Source organism: Schistocerca gregaria, chromosome 3 (genome assembly GCF_023897955.1).
Source record: "Schistocerca gregaria isolate iqSchGreg1 chromosome 3, iqSchGreg1.2, whole genome shotgun sequence".
In the NCBI taxonomy this organism is placed as follows: Eukaryota; Metazoa; Arthropoda; class Insecta; order Orthoptera; family Acrididae; genus Schistocerca; species Schistocerca gregaria.
Genome location: NC_064922.1, coordinates 945,419,259 through 945,440,711, shown reverse-complemented (window position 1 = coordinate 945,440,711; position 21,453 = coordinate 945,419,259). Strand labels below are relative to the sequence as shown.

At 40.3% G+C, this 21,453-nt stretch overlaps 1 protein-coding gene across 1 annotated transcript in view; it reads left to right on the top strand.

The window, feature by feature from the left end:
* Positions 1–21,453, top strand: part of LOC126355875 (regulation of nuclear pre-mRNA domain-containing protein 1A-like) — a 43,875-nt gene that overhangs the window by 4,999 nt on the left and 17,423 nt on the right. Inside the window, exon 2 of the mRNA XM_050006375.1 lies at positions 15,790–16,029. Within this exon, the coding sequence (XP_049862332.1) occupies positions 15,790–16,029 (240 nt within the window). The remainder of the gene's footprint in view (positions 1–15,789; positions 16,030–21,453) is intronic.

The window sequence follows — 21,453 nt, the reverse complement described above, 5'->3', positions numbered from 1 at the left end:
CCATGAATTTTAATACCTACTCCAAATTTTTCTTTTGTTTCCTTTACTGCTTGCTCAATATACAGATTGAATAACATCGGGGAGAGGCTACAACCCTGTCTCACTTCCTGCCCAACCACTGCTTCCGTTTCATGTCCCTTGACTCTAAGAACTGCCATCTGGTTTCTGTACAAATTGTAAATAGCCTTTCGCTCCCTGTATTTTACCCCTGCCACCTTTAGAATTTGAAAGAGATTATTCCAGTCAACATTGTCAAAAGCTTTCTCTAAGTCTACAAATGCTAGGAACGTAGGTTTGCCTTTTCTTAATCTTTCTTCTAAGATAAGTCGTAAGGTCAGTATTGCCTCACGTGTTCCAGTATTTCTATGGAATCCAAACTGATCTTCCGCGAGATCGGCTTCTACTAGTTTTTCCATTCATCTGTAATCAATTCGTGTTAGTATTTTGCAGCTGTGGCTTATTAAACTGATTGTTCGGTAATTTTCACATCTGTCAACACCTGCTTTCTTTGGGATTGGAATTATTATATTCTTCTTGAAGACTGAGGGTAGTTCGCCTGTCTCATACATCTTGCTGACCAGCTAGTAGAGTTTTGTCATGACTGGCTCTCCCAAGGCCGTCAGTAGTTCTAATGGAATGTTGTCTACTCGGGGGGCCTTGTTTCGACTCAGGTCTTTCAGTGCTCTGTCAAACTCTTCACGCAGTATCTTACCTCCCATTTCGTCTTCATCTACATCCTCTTCCATTTCCATAATATTGTCCTCAAGTACATCACCCTTGTATAAACCTTCTATATACTCCTTCCACCTTTCTGCCTTCCCTTCTTTGCTTAGAACTAGGTTGCCGTCTGAGCTCTTGATATTCATACACGTGGTTCTCTTCTCTCCGAAGCTCTCTTTAATTTTCTTGTAGGCAGCATCTATCTTACCCCTAGTGAGATAAGCTTCTACATCCTTACATTTGTCCTCTAGCCATCCCTGCTTAGCCATTTTGCACTTCCTGTCGATCTCATTTTTGAGACGTTTGTATTCATTTTTGCCTGCTTCATTTATTGCATTTTTATATTTTTTCCTTTCATCAATTAAATTCAATATTTCTTCTGTTACCCAAGGATTTCTAGCAGCCCTAGTCTTTTTACCTACTTGATCCTCTGCTGCCTTCACTACTTCATCCCTCAGAGCTACCCATTCTTCTTCTACTGTATTTCTTTCCCCCATTGCTGTCAATTGTTCCCTTATGCTCTCCTTGAAACTCTGTACAACCTCTGGTTCTTCCAGCTTATCCAGATCCCATGTCCTTAAATTCCCACCTTTTTGCAGTTTCTTCAGTTTTAATCTACAGGTTATAACCAATAGATTGTGGTCAGAGTCCACATCTGCCCCTGGAAATGTCTTACAATTTAAAACCTGGTTCCTAAATCTCTGTCTTACCATTATAAAATCTATCTGAAACCTGTCAGTATCTCCAGGCTTCTTCCATGTGTACAACCTTCTTTTATGATTCTTGAACCAAGTGTTAGCTATGATTAAGTTGTGCTCTGTGCAAAATTCTACCAGGTGGCTTCCTCTTTCATTTCTTAGCCCCAGTCCATTCACCTACTACGTTTCCTTCTCTCCCTTTTCCTACTACCGAATTCCAGTCACCCATGACTATTAAATTTTCGTCGCCCTTCACTATCTGAATAATTTCTTTTATTTCATCATACACTTCTTCAATTTCTTTGTCATCTGCAGAGCTAGTTGGCATATAAACTTGTACTACTGTAGTAGGTGTGGGCTTCGTATCTATCTTGGCCACAACAATGCGTTCACTATGCTGTTTGTAGTAGCTTACCCGCATTCCTATTGTTTCATTCATTATTAAACCTACACCTGCGTGACCTCTATTTGATTTTGTGTTTATAACCCTGTAGTCACCTGACCAGAAGTCTTGTTCCTCCTGCCACCGAACTTCACTAATTCCCACTATATCTAACTTTAACCTATCCATTTCCCTTTTTAAATTTTCTAACCTACCTGCCCAATTAAGGGATCTGACATTCCACACTCCGATCCGTAAAACGCCAGTTTTCTTTCTCCTGATAACGACATCCTCCTGAGTAGTCCCCGCCCGGAGATCCGAATGGGGGACTATTTTACCTCCGGAATATTTTACCCAAGAGTACGCCATCATCATTTAACCATACAGTAAACCTGCATGTCCTCTGGAAAAATTACAGCTGTAGTTTCCCCTTGTTTTCAGCAGTTCGTAGTACCAGCACAGCAAGGCCGTTTTGGTTAATGTTGCAAGGCCAGATCAGTCAATCATCCAGACTGTTGCCTGTTCAACTACTGAAAAGGCTGCTGCCCCTCTTCAGAGGCCTGGCCTCTCAACAGATACCCCTTCGTTGTGGTTGCACCTACGGTACGGCCATCTGTATCGCTGAGGCACGCAAGCCTCCCCACCAACGGCAAGGTCCATGGTTCATGGGGGGGGGGGGGGGGGGGTGACATGGTAGTGGAGCAAATTTGAAATGGGTTGTTGGCACATGTTAGAGTATACAATGATGTACTCCAGGGTGGGATGTTTGTTTCTAAATTATTTGAGAGTGCTTTTAGTGACTCATTGAATTTTTTTTTTTTTTTTTTTTTTTTTAATATTGGCAGAATTTGTGGCGGTTTGTTAGTGAGCTTTTTTGATGTTGGCAGTTATGGGCAATAGCCTGATTTTCAGGTTTGGATTTATTACTGTGGTGTGTTGTTTGATTAGAGAAGTAATTTGTTTTGTTAGTTAGTTATTGATAAAACAGTTTGAAAGCTCATATGTAGGTCCCTGCATTCCTACAGTTCTGCAGTTATTCGTATTTGTGGGAGAGGTATGAGATTGATCAGTTACTAAATTTTGGACCAGGGTACACTATATGTGGTATTGTCGGTGAGACAGCATATGTTGTTCTCAAATTATGCTGTATATTGCAGAGAATCATCAAAGTTGCAGTATTAATTTCCTGTATTACCTGATGGTTAGTAGTGAAAAAGTCTTCACTATAGATGTGTACTACAATTAACATCCATGCAGCTGTCATAATATATGTTATTGTATAGTTTATTGGATGGTTTGGTAATAAACTAAAATGTTCGAAACTACAGTTCTTAACAAATGAAGGTGGTAGAGGGTAGGCTGATTCTGCACACATACACTGTGCATTCTGATAGTCAATGAGTGTTTAGTAGTGCTCTGAGCACTCTGCTGTGAATTTTGTATGCAATGTGAGCATTATATTTGATCATAAATTTATCGAGTGAATTTTTATTCCATTGGTAGTAAGCAACAAATTCTACACAAGCAAGCAACAGAGGCAATTTGTGGGATACACACTTTCATGAAGCGCAAAGTACATGTATGCCGCAGCTGTTGCTAATAACCAGCAACAATGAAATCCCCATCCTTGTCCTGACTTGTGCAAACGCCATCATTCGTCACTCTGACTATAGTCATCACACAATAAGGGAAATTAATACTGCAAATTTGACAGTTCTCTGCGCTTTATTGCATAATTTGGTTAACCAGAATAGTAGCTGACATCATGCCTTCCTGAATGCAGGAAATAAATTTGCTGTTGAATCTGGAAGTTTTCCTGGTTTGAGAACCGTGGGCCTCCCATTCTAGGGATTATGTTGATGACATTTTTACTAGAGATAAGTCTTGGCTGATGGTTGACAAGTATGTTTTATTTTAGTATGTGTTAATCGACACAAGTGAATAAGTAATAGTGAAACACATTTAGTACCATAACTATATTTGCACTTCCAGGTAAAATACATTGAACACAACAATCAAGGAACATTTTATTACATATGTAAAACTCGGAGAGGTCTGTTGTATTCCACATGATGCACATTGCTGCTGTTTCACACGAAATATATTGTTCACAATTTCAAGACCCCTCTTTGAACATATATTTTGTGGCTTGTCTTCACAAGATAAATCAAATAGTCCCACAATCTTTCCAAACTTCTCTTTGTCCGAGGGTTTTTTCAGGTCAGCCAACATTTCTTTTGTGTGTTTCACGGCGATGTTCTGTCGCTCTATGTGGTCCCGAATAAAATGGTGCCTTATATCAGTATGTTTTGTTCTAGCACTAGTGACATCATTTTTAGCTAGGTTAATGGGTCCTTTATTGTCACAGAACATCATTATGGGTTCCACTATTAAATTGGGTTCTATTTCACATATTAATATTCTTAGCCACAATGCTTCTTGTGTGGTGCAAGACAGTGCCATATACTCGATCTCTGTGGTACTCGATGCTACAGTTTCTTGCTTTTTACAGGACCATGAAATAAGGCCCCCCCCCCCCCCCCCCCATTAATTTTATGCAGCAGCCAGCAGTGGAGTGCTTATCTCCCAATTCACTCCCCCAGTCTGCATCGCTGTAGCCTTCTAGTTTTTTATTACCTTCTCTATGGTATCTTACTTCATTGTTTGAAGTTCCTCTTAGGTATCAGAATATCCTTTTCACAGCATTCCAGTGCTTTTCCTTTGGGTCTCCGCGCAATATCTGCTCACTGCATTAACGGCAAAAGCAGTGTCGGGCCATGGCGTTTGGGACAAATATAACAGACTCTCTGCTGCTTATAAATATGCAACATTCTTATCACATTCCATATCTGTCTCATTTATATTTAACTTCACTCCTACTTCCATTGGAGTATTATGGGTTTACAATCACTCATGCCAAATTTCTGTAAGTTTTTTTTCTGTAGCCTATATGATGATTGATTTATTCTCAATTCTTGTCTCTCTTCATCCTTGGTAATCTGCGTACCTAAATAATGTTTAACTTCTCCCAAATCAATCACCTTAAACTTAGTTTGCAGCTGTTTCTTAAAAATTCTCATTTGCCTTTCATTTTCAGTCAGGATAAAGAAGTCGTCCACCCATATTGCCATTATTGTTATCATTCCTTCTATTTCACTTTTAGAGTGTATAGTGGGATCTGCCTTAGATTGCTCCATATTCATATTTATTAGAGTTTTATGTAGATATAGATTCCAGGAATGTCCACTCTGTTTAAGTCCATAAATACTTTTTTGCAAATGCCAAATCTTTTCCCTTTCTGCTCTGGCTTTCATAGCTTCTCATGGTGGAATAACATATATCTCCTCCTCCAATTTCCTGTTTAAATATGCCGTTTTTACATTCATGTGATGAATTGTTAAATGTAGTTTTGCTGTCAAGGCTAAAAGATATCTCAATGATGCATACTTGACTATGGGTGAAAGTTTCTTTCTAATCTACCCGTTGTTTTTGCAAATATCCTTTTATCACAAATCATGATTTATATCTTGGTGATGAATTTTCAGAATTCTTCAAAGTGAATACCCATCTTGCCTGTAATGGCTTCTTATCTGCTGGTATATTTACCCATTCAAAGGTTTCGTTGTAAGATAAAGATTCCAATTCTCTCTCCGTCGCTTCTTTCCATTCTTGAGAATTTGAGCCGTTCATTGCTGCTTCTTCTTCTTCTGTTGCTGGCTCATCATGAAAAGACTGGGCTGCATACATTTCAAAATCCGGATATTCTTTCGGTTTTGGTATGCGAGAAGAATGCCTTACATTGTTCTCTTCGTTTTGTTCGTCCTCAGACTCATTGTCATCATCATAAATAGTCTCCATTTGCCTTTGACTGTCCTCTTCTTGTTCTTCACTTTCTCTTTCTTCATATAAGGTTTCACTCTTGGAACAAGGTGCAGTTAACTTGGTAGTCTTGCCCTCTTCAGAGTCCTTTCTCTTTTCAAAGAATACTACATCTTTGCTTGTAACAATCCTTTTATTCAATGGACGAATTAATCGGTAGCCCTTTGAATTCTTATAATAGCCTACAAAAGTATACTTTGCAGCTTTCGGGTCCTATTTTCCTCTTAGCTGTTTTGGAATGTGCGCCATTGCATCAAACCCAAAAACCCTTATATTGCTTAGGTCAAGTTTCCTTCTTACCCATATCTCATAGGGTTTTTTATTCCTTAATGCTTCTGTAGGTGATACATTGTTCAAATATAAGGCCATTGATACCTCCTCTGCTCAATAATCTTCTGGTAATCCAACATCAGTTATCATGCTCCTTGCTTTTTCGACAATTGTCCTCTTAGCCCTTTCAGCAACCCTGTTTTGAGATGGACTGTACCTTATGGTAGTTTGATGCCTGATTCCCATTTTTGCCAGAAGAGTCTTCAATTTCTGGTTAATATCTCTCCCATTATCAGACCTGATGATCTTAATCTTATTTCCCATCCATCTTTCGACCATATTAAAATATTCCTCAAAAATGTCACTCACTTGGTCTTTGGAACTAAGAAAATAAACACGAGTGTATCGTGAATAATCATCAATAAACATAGAAAATAATGGCTCCCACCTATGGAGTCCCACTCCATCGGGCCACGTATATCTGTGTGGATAACGGTAAGACATCCGTAGATTTATTTTTACTAGTCTTAAAAGGTAGTCTCGCTTGTTTTCCTTTTATGCATATCTCACGATGGTCCTTGGTTACACTATAATTCTGTGTTCCCTTCACCATATCCATTAGTAAAGACATACTCTTTCCATTTAGGTGTCCAAGTTTGCAGCGTCATAAAAAAAACCTTTCATTGAAGATACTGAATGACTAACAAAAATTACGCGAAGCGAAATGTAGTGTGAGGAGGGCTATGCGAGAGGCTTTCAATGAATTCGAAAGTAAAGTTCTATGTACTGACTTGGCAGAAAATCCTAAGAAATTTTGGTCCTATGTCAAAGCGGTAGGTGGATCAAAACAAAATGTCCAGACACTCTGTGACCACAATGGTACTGAAACAGAGGATGACAGACTAAAGGCCGAAATACTAAATGTCTTCTTCCAAAGCTGTTTCACAGAGGAAGACTGCACTGTGCTTCCTTCTCTAGATTGGCGCACAGTTGACAAAATGGTTGATATCGAAATAGACGACAGAGGGATAGAGAAACAATTGAAATCGCTCAAAAGAGGAAAGGCCGCTGGTCCTGATGGGATACCAGTTCGATTTTACACAGAGTACGCGAAGGAACTTGCCCCCCTTCTTGCAGCGGTGTACCGTAGGTCTCTAGAAGAGCGAAGCGTTCCAAAGGATTGGAAAAGGGCACAGGTCATCCCCGTTGTCAAGAAGGGATGTCGAACAGATGTGCAGAACTATAGACCTATATCTCTAACGTCGATCAGTTGTAGAATTTTGGAACACGTATTATGTTCGAGTATAATGTCTTTTCTGGAGACTAGAAATCTACTCTGTAGGAATCAGCATGGGTTTCGAAAAAGACGGTCGTGTGAAACCCAGCTCGCGCTATTCGTCCACGAGACTCAGAGGGCCTTAGAAACGGGTTCACAGGTAGATGCCGTGTTTCTTGACTTCCGCAAGGCGTTTGACACAGTTCCCCACAGTCGTTTAATGAACAAAGTAAGAGCATACGGACTATCAGATCAATTGTGTGATTGGATTGAGGAGTTCCTAGATAACAGAACGCAGCATGTCATTCTCAATGGAGAGAAGTCTTCCGAAGTAAGAGTGATTTCAGGTGTGCCGCAGGGGAGTGTCATAGGACCGTTTCTATTCACAATATACATAAATGACCTGGTGGATGACATCGGAAGTTCACTGAGGCTTTTTGCAGATGATGCTGTGGTGTATCGAGAGGTTGCAACAATTGAAAATTGTACTGAAATGCAGGAGGTTGTGCAACGAATTGACGCATGGTGCACGGAATGGCAATTGAATCTCAATGTAGACAAGTGTAATGTAATGCGAATACATAGAAAGATAGGTTCCTTATCATTTAGCTACAAAATAGGGCTGCAACTGGAAGCAGTTAATTCCATAAATGATCTGGGAGTACGCATTAGGAGTGATTTAAAATGGAATGATCATATAAAGTTGATCGTTGGTAAAGCAGATACCAGACAGAGATTCATTGGATGAATCTTAAGGAAATGCAATCCGACAACAAAGGAAGTAGGTTACAGTACGCTTGTTCGCCCACTGCTTGAATACTGCTCAGCAGTGTGGAATCCGCACCATATAGGGTTGATAGAAGAGATAGAGAAGATCCAACAGAGAGCAGCGCGCTTCGTTACAGAATCATTTAGTAATCGCGAAAGCGTTACGGAGATGATAGGTAAACTCCAGTGGAAGACTCTGCAGGAGAGACGCTCAGTAACTCGGTACGGGCTTTTGTTAAAGTTTCGAGAACATACCTTCACCGAAGAGTCGAGCAGTATATTGCTCCCTCCTACGTATATCTGGCGAAGAGACCATGAGGATAAAATCAGAGAGATTAGAGCCCACACAGTCATACCGACAATCCTTCTTTCCACGTACAATACGATACTGGAATAGAAGGGAGAACCGATAGAGGTACTCAGGGTACCCTCCGCCACACACCGACAGGTGGCTTGCGGAGTATGGCTCTAGATGTAGATATGCTTACTGTCAATAGTATCCAATTTAAAAATAGCCCTTTTGTTACTTGCTGTAGTTAAAACTTCACTATTTTTGTTGATTACTCTTGCTCTGTGCATGTCAAAAATGACTGTTTCCCTTCTTGACAATTTAACCTACATACAGCAGGTTAATCGTAACAGTTTTTTACATAATGAACATCATGTGCTGTAACCATATCGGGGTCACAATTTACACTTACATGTATGTCTAGTTTCCCAGCGAAATGACATTGAAGCTTGCTGCCATCAACAGTAGATATTTCCATATGAGTCTTACCTTTAACATCATAAAGAAGAGATTTGTCTTTAACAATAAGCACAGATGCATCTGAGTGTTTAAAATCCATTAAATCCATTCCAGCTGATGATTACCCACATCTCCAAAAGAATAAAAACATGAGTGCTTTACCTTTATTATTAGTCCCTCTTTCTGGGCTGTCAGAACATACCTCTGTGTCTCTGACCTTGGGTTTACTTTTCCTCTGCACCAAGATACAATATGCCCCTTCTTCTGACATCTACAGTGCCTCATTGATTTCTTTTCTTTTTAATAAAGAGCAAATGCAGTGTCTTTCTCCAATACATGACAGCTTGAAGCATTCTTTACATCCTGTAGGCTTTCCACTTTAACACTGTCACCCATGATTGGTTTACCTGAGCTTTCCTGCCTCATAATCGTAGGCACATAGCTTTCTGGCAGTCCTGCCAGCAGTAGTGGACCCATTCATTAGAGGTCTCAAACCCAGTGTTTCTCAGTCAGTTTAAAGTGGCTTTTATTTTGTTGGCATATTCGTCTACACTCTTGCATTTGTCCAGCTGAGTCGTAATTAACTCATGTAATAATCCTACTTTCCTTGTAACACCTCCATCCTCAAATACATTTCGTAATCTGTCCCAGACTTCTTTAGCTGTTGCAGCTTTTTCAATGTGAACATAATTCACTGGGTCAGCTAGTAATATCAACTTTGTTTCTGCTTTCCTATCCTTACTTGAATAATTCTGATCTGTGGATTTCATTGTCACATTCACCACATCCCATAGGTCGCTTAAACGTAAATACAATTCTACCGCAAATTTCCACGTTGCATGGTTTTCATGACCCATAAGTCTTTCAATCGGAGGTATTTGTGCCACACTCATTTTAATCGTAACTTTGATCTTCCTTGACGAAAAGAATAATACCAAAGAAAAATACAGAAGAGTTGCGTTTATCTTGTAAGAAAAAGTCGTACTTCACACAAGTGCACTACTTGGAACTTTTCTAATACTTTCTCATTACTGTATTATGTACATACTTATTGCAAATGCATCACTGGGCCCATACCTGTTACTCGACGCAGGTGAATAAGTAATAGTGAGTAAAACACATTTAGTGCCCCTAACTATATTTGCACTTCCAGGTAAAATACATTGAACACAACAACCAAGGAACGTTTTATTACGTACGTAAAACTCAGTGTACTATAGCACTAGAGAGGTATATTATATCCCACACGATGTACTTTGCTGCGGTTTCTCACGAAATATATTGTTCACACAATTCCAACAGTATGTATGGTAAGGGTATTTGTGCATAATGGGCGTTCCTTGTGTATCAGAATTGACGTTAATTCAGTTATCATTATTTTTGTGGTTGGATTGTTGGTAGGTATCGTGAAATTTCTTTTATCTAAATTGGTCATGCTACTTGGGCAAGTTTTGGTTTTTTGGTGTCAAAAACTTCGTTTCAGCTATATAGGTCAAGCGAAATTCCCTGTGGACTTTCAGGTTTTGAGGCAGTGTACAAGTATGTGTTATTGCGGACTTAATTATCACCACATAGGTCAACTGAAGTTTCTGATAGTTCATGTTCAGTATTTTCTATTGTGGTTTTGTTTATTGGTGAAGATTTAGTTTGCTTGATTTTTGTGTTAGTATTTGTTTTGATATGTCTTTACTATTAAGTCTGTTGTATGCTTACGTTGTCACCATTCAGAACTCGCTGATTCCTGCGGTTGCCCCATTAGTTATTATTATTTTGTGTCTACTCCTATGAGTGATAAATTACTTAATGGTTGATACTTGATAAAAGCTTGAAATAGGGGCATTACACAGTATTGCAATCTTCGGTTATGACCTTTGTTGTCACATCTACAGCTTTAAAAAAAAGTAAATCTCCAGCCATAAACAGAACACTATACTAATACACTCCTGGAAATTGAAATAAGAACACCGTGAATTCATTGTCCCAGGAAGGGGAAACTTTGACACATTCCTGGGGTCAGATACATCACATGATCACACTGACAGAACCACAGGCACATAGACACAGGCAACAGAGCATGCACAATGTCGGCACTAGTACAGTGTATATCCACCTTTCGCAGCAATGCAGGCTGCTATTCTCCCATGGAGACGATCGTAGAGATGCTGGATGTAGTTCTGTGGAACGGCTTGCCATGCCATTTCCACCTGTCGCCTCAGTTGGACCAGCGTTCGTGCTGGACGTGCAGACCGCGAGACGACGCTTCATCCAGTCCCAAACATGCTCAATGGGGGACAGATCCGGAGATCTTGCTGGCCAGGGTAGTTGACTTACACCTTCTAGAGCACGTTCGGTGGCACGGGATACATGCGGACGTGCATTGTCCTGTTGGAACAGCAAGTTCCCTTGCCGGTCTAGGAATGGTAGAACGATGGGTTCGATGACGGTTTGGATGTACCGTGCACTATTCAGTGTCCCCTCGACGATCACCAGAGGTGTACGGCCAGTGTAGGAGATCGCTCCCCACACCATGATGCCGGGTGTTGGCCCTGTGTGCCTCGGTCGTATGCAGTCCTGATTGTGGCGCTCACCTGCATGGCGCCAAACACGCATACGACCATCATTGGCACCAAGGCAGAAGCGACTCTCATCGCTGAAGACGACACGTCTCCATTCGTCCCTCCATTCACGCCTGTCGCGACACCACTGGAGGCGGGCTGCACGATGTTGGGGCGTGAGCAGAAGACTGCCTAACGGTGTGCGGGACCGTAGCCCAGCTTCATGGAGACGGTTGCGAATGGTCCTTGCCGATACCCCAGGAGAAACAGTGTCCCTAATTTGCTGGGAAGTGGCGGTGCGGTCCCCTACGGCACTGCGTAGGATCCTACGGTCTTGGCGTGCGTCGCTGCGGTCCGGTCCCAGGTCGACGGGCACGTGCACCTTCCGCCGACCACTGGCGACAACATCGATGTACTGTGGAGACCTCACGCCCCACGTGTTGAGCAATTCGGCAGTACGGCCACCCGGCCTCCCGCATGCCTACTATACGCCCTCGCTCAAAGTCCATCAACTGCACATACGGTTCACGTCCACGCTGTCGCGGCATGCTACCAGTGTTAAAGACTGCGATGGAGCTCCGTATGCCACGGCAAACTGGCTGACACTGATGGCGGCGGTGCACAAATGCTGCGCAGCTAGCGCCATTCGACGGCCAACACTGCGGTTCGTGGTGTGTCCGCTGTGCCGTGCATATGATCATTGCTTGTACAGCCCTCTCGCAGTGTTCGGAGCAAGTATGATGGGGGTCTGACACACCGGTGTCAATGTGTTCTTTTTTCCATTTCCAGGAGTGTAGTTCCAAAGACTACCAATTGCTCATAACTGCCAGTATGAAAATAACTCGCTAACGAACTGTCACAAACTTTATCAATATTATTATCACAGACAGCACTCAAGGAGTCTTACAGAGGTGATCAAAGTTGTGAGATAGTTATGTGCACATGTACAGGTGGTGACGGTATCGTGCGCACAAGGTATAAAACGGCAGTGCATCGGCAGAGCTGTCATTTGTACTCAGGTGATTCATGTGAAAAGGTATCAGACATTAAGATGACCACATGACTGGAATTAACAGCTTTGAACGCGAAATGGTAGTTGCCACTAGACATGTGCGACATTCCATTCGGAAATCATTAGAGAATTCAGTGTTCCAAGGTATACAATGTCAAGAGTGTGCTGAGACTGCCAAATTTCAGGAATTACCTCTCACCACAGACAACGCAGTGGCTGGCGGCCTTCACTTAATCACTGGTAGCAGCGGAATTTGTGTAAAGATGTCAGTGTTGACAGACAAGCAGTACTGTGTGAAGTAACTGCAGAAATCAGTATGAGAGTATAACATATTTATTCTTTAGGACAGCATGGTGAAATTTGGCCTAGTGGGCTATGGCAGCAATCAATCAATGTGAGTGCCTTTGCTAACAGCATGACTTCGCCTGCATTGCCTCTCCTTGGTTTGTGAACACATTGCCTGCAACATACATGACTGGAAGACCATAGCCTAGTCAGATCAGTTCAAATTCCAGTTGGTAAGAGCTGATGGTAGGTTTAGAGTGTGGTGCAGACACCACTAAGCCATGGACCCAGGTTGTCAACAAAGCACTGTGCAAGCTCCTTAATGGTGTGGTCTTGCACATACATGGAATGGACTGGGTCCTCTGGTCCAGCTGAACCAACTATTGACTAGAAATCACTGTTTTTGCCAACTTGGAGATTATTTGCATCCATTCATGGACTTCGTGTTCCCAAATAATGGTGCAATATTTATGGATGACATTATGCCATGTCATCGGGCCATTATTGTTCACAATTGGCTTGATGAACTTTCTGGAAAATTCAAGCAGTTGATTTGGCTATCCAGATTGCCACACATAATTGAGGGATCTGTTTGTGCACAAAATCCTGCACTACCAACACTTCAGCAATTATAGATGACTAGAGGCAGCTTGGGGACTTCCAGTGGTGTGAGTTCATGCCATGCCATGCCATGTCAAGTTGCTGCATTACGCCATGCAAAAGGAAGTCTGATGTGATGTTAGGAGGATCCCATGACTTATGTCAACACATGTGTACATCACTAACAATTTATAACCTAAACATCCTTAGAGTGCCACTGCATACTCCAACATGCTCTTTGCAAAGTCATAATTCAAATATGATGTGCCACCATGTCACACAGTACGATTACATCAAAGGTCAGTGGTGACAAGTGGTATTAAGCATTTGAGTTGACTCCAACGGAGTTAATGAGTAAAACTGTGCCTGCCACAAGGAGGGACGATGTATCAAACATTATTAAATTTCTGTTTGGATTAATAGCTGAGTATGATCAAAGTACTGTGTTTGTGGAGAAGGTATGAGGTTGAAAGTTGCTGCATCTCCATTCGGGGAACATTATATGTGACATTGTCAACGGGATAACATAGTGCTTTCTAATCGGAGTGGTTCCTAAATTGAGAAGTCTAGGCTTGCTATCGAAGAGAGTGTGTTGACAACATATTATTTATATTGCTGTCAGATTTGTGTTGCTACTGGCTGTGCTTGGCATATTCTGTTTATGGTTTTATTTATTTTCTATTATGGTATGTGTGTTATGTGCATCATTGTGGCTTTGTGCATCATTGTGGCTTTCTTGCCTATCAAAATCAGTGTTAACACATTTTTTGTAAATTTTTGGGTTGTTGTTATTGTTGATAATTATGTTGAATTGTGATTGGTAGATATAGCGGGGTTTGCTTTACCTACATTGGTGAGTTTAGCTTTTTTGAGCCAGTTTAGGTTTTGTGGTACTGCGGACAGGTCGTCTGATGTTGCTTGTACTGCCTTTCATTAAATTTCCACGATTTTTTTGTGGTGTGTATTGGTCTTGCCGTTCGGCATTTCTAACTCTTAAATTTTCAATCTTACAGATTTTCCTGTAGGTATTGGTCTGTAAAGATGAGCTACATAGCTCAACTTGTATTGTCAATGCCAGTTACTGTTTTTTTTTTTTTTTTTTTTTTTAATGAAATTCTTGGTTTATTTTGTTTGTCAGTGTTGTATTTTGTACGTTTTACATGTGATTTTGTGTTTATGTGAGATGTTAGTTTTTCACCAACCACCCCACATTTTCCCACAGTTGTCCCATTAGTTTAAATATTTATCATTAAAAATTTGCTCAGTTCTGTATTTCATCATTATGTTTGCACACCATGGAAACATTTAAGAGTATGGGTCATGATTTTGAAATCGTGTGTTCCGTCTCGGGGCTTGGTGTGACGCCATTGGTCCGAGTTGACAGATGGTATCGAATGTCATGGTTTCTCGTGCTATCTATCAATCCATCATATTTATGATTTCTCTGTAGATATGTTTTGGCTTTGTGTTAAAAGATTATTGGCTTACTGTATCCAAAATTGACTTTCTTCTGTTGTCTTAGTTGTATTATGTGATACTATTTTGGATTCTTTACATGTCCTGCAGAAGTATCGTTCATCTTTAAGGAAAAACTGTAAGAAGGCTGGGTCACAAATTTGATGGCGCTGAGATGAGAGTGCTATTCTGGAGTCTTTATCGTGTTCTTCAGGACTTTTTGATACATTGTGTCATGAAGTTTTTCTACTAGATCCTTAAATGGATTGTAATGTTTTATGAAGTGTCATCTCAAATTCTAGTCTCAATAGTCATCAGTCATGACTTTGCTGAATATTTTGCAACTACAGGTGCCCCCCCCCCCTCTCTCTCTCTCTCTCTCTCTCTCTCTCTCTCTCTCTCTCTCTCTCTCTCTCTCTCTCTCTCTCTCTCTCTCTCTCTCTCTCTCTCTCTCTCTCTCTCTCTACCTGTTAGAACTTTTAGAACTTCTCTACTATCACCATGTTAATATTTAAGTGAACAAAAATAAGAATATATCCCCTAAGAGTACCCATCTTATATAGATTTTTCATTAATTTTGTGAAAGAGACATGGATGTGACTGTTAGGTGTTCTATGTAAGCACTGTATAATAACTTAATAAATTTATTTTGCTCTTTAATGTCTTCCACTAATAGCTAAACATGTTTTCTTCAAAGAAATATCACGACTTCTAACTTTGAATACCTGTCTTTAATGCGAGTACACGAGTTTCTTCTGTTTAACAATGTCATGTAGCAATATGCTAGTTTATGAGAAGATACTGGTAAAATTATAGATTCCGTTTAAGTTCCTTTACACCAGTGTTCAGTAATGCAGGCAACCAAGATATCTATAGCTTCAAATTGAAGAGTGACAAAGCTATTGATGTGTACAACTGAGATTTGGATGTAAACTAATAAAAGCTTAATTTCTCATCTGCTGTGGAGAATATGGTAGTTTCTTGTACCTTTCTTTGTTTGTTGTGATATAATTTTACTGTAACTGATTGTAACAGTAAATCTTTGTCCATCTCTTACAATGGTCACCATTTTCTGTTAAAAAAAAAAAAAAAAAAACCGCTGCTCAGATGTGTTCTTACTGGAATTTTTTTTGTTTTCTAGGATGCCCAAAGAAAAAAATTGTGTACATGTATCTCGCAAATGACATTATTCAGAGAAGTAGAAGGAAAGGCCCTGAATTTGGCCAGTCATTTGAAAGAGCACTCAGAAAAGCATTTGAAAAATTATCATTACCACAATCTGATGAAGACACAAGAAACAGAATTTACAGGTTATTGAAGATATGGGAAGACAGACATGTTTACCATGAAACTGTAATTAATGATTTCCGGAAAGTATTAGGTATGGGCACAGGAATATTCAAAGTAATTATGTAGCGTAATGCATGGTTTGTCAGTTAATGCTCTGACAGATGCGCTGCTGCTGCTGCTTGGCCTTGTGCTAATTATTGTTTCAAATGAAAAGTAGCGTTGAGTGGAGATCATTTTTGAAGCTGCTTGATAGGAGTATGGATCAACACTGTTACAAACTGATTTGTTCCTGTGATGGCCATGATGCTTGGCACTAATTCAATAAGACAGAAAGCAAATATTTGTGTTACGCAGCTTCAGCCATACAGTTACATAAAAAAACTGCCTCTATTTTTTTTAACATACGAAAGTTGCTGAACAACATTGTAGACTCACTGATTAAAAAAAATATAGCACCCAAAGGGAAGGGTGAAACAAAATGAAACTTGGGGGGTTGAGAGGGTTGTGGTGATGCTGTTTCAGTGATAAAATCCAATCAAACTTATAAAGAATTTGACACAAGTCCACTTACCAGTATGATGTTGCACGCTCCCTAGTCTCAGTAAATGCACTAATTTGGTTGGTAAGGGTGTCATAAAGCCATTGTATCCTTTCCTGATACTAACTATCCTGTCACTGTTGTAAGTTCCTACGTAGGTAGGAATGATCATCAAAATAAAATAAGAGAAATCGGAGCTCGAACAGAAAGGTTTAGGTGTTTGTTTTTGCCGTGCACTGTTAGAGAGTGGAATGGTAGAGAGATAGTATGATTGTGGTTTGATGAACCCTCTGCCAAGCACTTAAATGTGAATTGCAGAGTAAGCATGTAGATGACCTTGTGGATGACATAGGAAGTTCACTGAGGCTTTTTGCGGATGATGCTGTGGTATATCGAGAGGTTGTAACAATGGAAAATTGTACTGAAATGCAGGAGGATCTGCAGCAAATTGACGCATGGTGCAGGGAATGACAATTGAATCTCAATGTAGACAAGTGTAATGTGCTGCGAATACATAGAAAGATAGATCCCTTATCATTTAGCTACAATATAGCAGGTCAGCAGCTGGAAGCAGTTAATTCCATAAATGATCTGGGAGTACGCATTAGGAGTGATTTAAAATGGAATGATCATATAAAGTTGATCGTTGGTAAAGCAGATGCCAGACTGAGATTCATTGGTAGAATCCTAAGGAAATGCAATCCGAAAACAAAGGAAGTAGGTTACAGTACGCTTGTTCACCCACTGCTTGAATACTGCTCAGCAGTGTGGGATCCGTACTAGATAGAGTTGATAGAAGAGATACAGAAGATCCAACGGAGAGCACCGCCCTTCGTTACAGGATCATTTAGTAGTCGCGAAAGCGTTACGGAGATGATAGATAAACTCCAGTGGAAGACTCTGCAGGAGAGACGGTCAGTAGCTCGCTACGGGCTTTTGTTGAAGTTTCGACAACATACCTTCACCGAGGAGTCAAGCGGTATATTGCTCCCTCCTACGTATATCTTGCGAAGAGACCATGAGGATAAAATCAGAGAGGTTAGAGCTCACACCGAAGCATACCGACAATCCTTCTTTCCACGAACAATACGAAACTGGAATAGAAGGGAGAATCGATAGAGGTACTCAAGGTACCCTCCGCCACACACTGTCAGGTGGCTTGCGGAGTATGGATATATATATGTAGATGTAAGTAGTCCTTGATATTCTGGATACTAAACCTACAGCATAATCCTCAACCTAACTAAGCGTATGTGGCAGTGGGTACTCCTGGTATCATTAAATGATCCTCCCTTCCCTGTTCCACTTGCAAATGGTGTGTGGGGAAAAATGATTGTCTGTCATCCTCTATAGTAACTCTAGTTTCTCGCATTTTCTTGTCATGGTCTTTCATGAGCTGTATATGGGAGTAATGTTGTCAGACTCTTTGCAGGAAGTGCTGTCTCGAAATTCCAAAAGTAAGGCTCTTCATGATGCACAATGCCTCTTTTGTAATGTCTACTGCTGGAGTTTGCTCTGCATCCTTGTAACAGTTTCGCACAGTCTAAAGACCTTGTTACAAAAATGCCTGATTTTTGTTGAATCCCACATTGATGACTAATACTCAAGAATCAACTGATAAAGTGCCACATGAGCCACCCTTCATGTGTGAGTCAGTTTCCTTAAGAGTCTTCTAGTGAATCTGTGAAGTTACCCCTAAATATTTTAGGTAGATACTTTGGAAATTCTTTGCATCTGTTGATTTTGTTTCGTTAAGAGCAATGTGTTAAGTTCTGCCTCCAAAGACGTCTTGAATCAAATTGCAAATCTGATCTGATATTTGGTAAACTTGTATTTTTTCACTAAACAGCAAGTCATGGACTGTGTGGCTGGTCCTGGTGGACAATAATAACCCATCACAATTAAAAAAACAGTGGAAGTACATAGCTACAACTCTAGAAGAATGGATGATGTTCACTATTCTGGATTAAATCTCACTTTGGCACAGAAAGGGGTGAATTATGCTGCCACACGAATCTTCAGTCATCTGCCAAATAGTATTAATAATCTGACAATTAGCCAACAGACATTTAAAAGCAAATTAATAGAATTTCTGAATGACAGCTCCTTCTACTCAATAGCTGAATTATTAGATATGAAGTAGTAACTGTAAAAAATATTTTTTTGTGTAAAGAAACCTTATGTTAAAGTGACACATTCCATACCATTTCGAAATGTTGGATTCATGATCTTTGTAACAAGGATAATGTACGTATGTATATATGAATCGGGTGTAACAGAACTTACAGAAAACTGCAGTTCTGAAAAAAGTGCTGTTTCAAAAGCAAATTTGAGAGGTACTGAGTCATAAAATTGATTTAAACTTTATAACAGCTGGCCCTCAATTTTATAGCATCCTAACTTGCACGATATAAGATCAAAGTGTGTGTTCAGCATAATCAGTATGCCTATGCAGAAGTGTAAACGAGGAAGAGGGGAGAGGGATTGTAGGGTGGCAGGTAAATAATCCATATGGTCAATATCTCATTATGAAAAGACACTTAAATTGTTTGTGCTTGCTCTACACCTACCTTTGCTGTTTACAAGACCTTGAAAACTATTTTTGCTGTCAACCAGACAGCGATAGAGATCATACTGCCCGTAATTTCCAGTTTGCAAGTCCACATTGATTTGTCCTCACAGAAAGAAAAGTTTCTACTTGTGATTTACTTAGTGGAATCTCTGCAGAGTTGACACACCGTGTAAACGGTTGTAGTGACTTGGTGTGTCACCTCTGATGGCGCCGCTCGCTGGCTGCAAGCAGAGTATCTTAGCGGAATTAGACAATGTTTTGTTTTCCAAAGTTGTATGGCTTTATCTCTGTGACAAGTGACTGTTCATATCGGTAAACCTATACGGTGTGTGTTGACTTATGGAATTTGCTTTGTGTTGTTTAGCTGTTCAATTTGGTGTATTTGATGAATTTTGCTCATACATGTTCTACGTATTGGGTTTGTGGATATCAGTACAGACCGTTTCAGCAATTGAGTGTTTCAGAAAAGGCACAATGAGTGGAAGAAAAAATCTTTCCTTGTTTCAAAGGGAGATGCTGTACAGACTGCTTCACCGACTACTCCAAATGAATGTGATAGTCGGCCGGTGTGGCCGAGCGGTTCTAGGCGCTACAGTCTGGAACCGGCGACAGCTACGGTCACAGGTTCGAATCCTGCCTCGGGCATGGATGTGTGTGATGTCCTTAGGTTAGTTAGGTTTAAGTAGTTCTAAGTCCTAGGGGACTGATGACCTCAGAAGTTGAGTCCCATAGTGCTCAGAGCCATTTGAACCATTTTTTTGAATGTGATAGAACTTCTTCCAGCAAGAAACTTTGTACAACAAAGAAAATTTGAAAATTATGAAAGTGACAGTGATGATGTGAATGAAATAATTAACATTTTCTTGCTCTCTAATATTTTGAAACATAACTCATTATGCCAAGTTTGCAAAGAAAGAAGACTGGAATCGAAAACAACTTCACACATTGGTTTGGCATGTAAAATGTTATTGAAGTGTCACAAATGTGCTGCAGAAGTTTCGTTTTCTAATTGCAACAGTATTCCTCGTAGTGGTAATAGTGGAAAGAAGGTGTATGATATAAATGTTAGGCTAGTGTATGGCTCGCGTTGCATTGGCAAGGGCAGTGCTACAGGGACATTATGTGGAATTATGAACTTGGCAAAAAACCAACCAAGCTTGGATTTCATAATGAATTGGTGGGATCTTCTGCTGAACATATTGCTCAAACAACAATGAAGAACACAGTTGAAGAAGCTGTGACCGATAATGAGAATTGTAGAGATTTAACTGTTGCTTTAGATGGATCATGGCAACGTAGAGGTCATAAATCTCTAAATTGGGTTGTGACAGATAAGAGTGGAGACAGTTGCAAAGTAATTGATGTTGCTATTCTCTCAAAACATTGTAGATGTACGGGCAATACAAAGGACGAACATAGTGAAAGTTGTGAAGCAAATTTTTGCGGCACGAGTGGAGCGATGGAAGCAGAGGGAGTGAAAGCAATTTTTCCCAGATCACAAGAGTGGCACAATGTAAGATACACCAACTATCTAAGAGATGACGATTCTAAGGGATGTAAAGCTGTAGAGGAACTCACACCTTATGGCAATGAAATTGACATTAAAAAACAGGAGTGCATTGGACATGTGCAGAAGCGCATGGGGGCCCGCTTGCTGCAAACTAAAGCAGACATTAGGAGCCCAAAAGGTTAGTGATGGTAAGACCCTTGGAGGAAGAGGAAGATTTACAGATGAAGCAATTGATAGGTAGCAGAGGTATTATGGGTGTGAAATTAGGCAAAATACAAGAAGCATGGAGCATATGACGAGAGCAGTATGGGCATTATTTTTTCGTACTGCATCAACAAATGAGCACCCACAACATTCACTGTGCCCCACTCTCATGGTGTAAGAACCTATCAGGAAAGGAACATGCCCATGAAAACAGTTTGCCAAATGCTGTAATTGACATAATTAAGCCCATATTCAGAGAATTATCACAGCCAAGTTTATTGGAAAAGTGTTTAATGGGAAAACACAAAATCCAAATGAAAGTGTAAATAATTCGATTAGGATTAGGATTCCCAAAAGAGTGTTTGTACAGATAAAAACATCACATTTTGGAGTGTGTGATGCAGTGGCAACATACAATGAAGGAAACATTATCAAATGTGATGTGCTGAAACGTTTAGATTTCCAACCAGGACACACCATTTCCACAGAGTGCCTAATTGATGAAGAAAGACTAAGAGGTACAGGAAGAAGAGACAAAAGCATAAAACATGCAGCAAAAGGGAAGAAAAGACCAGTGAAAAGGAAACTAACACTGGAAAAAGAAAAAAGAAGAGGGTGCTGATAATCCATCATATGAGGCAGGAATGTATTAAAAAGCTTTGGAAACCATTTCCCTTAACTTTAAAATTTT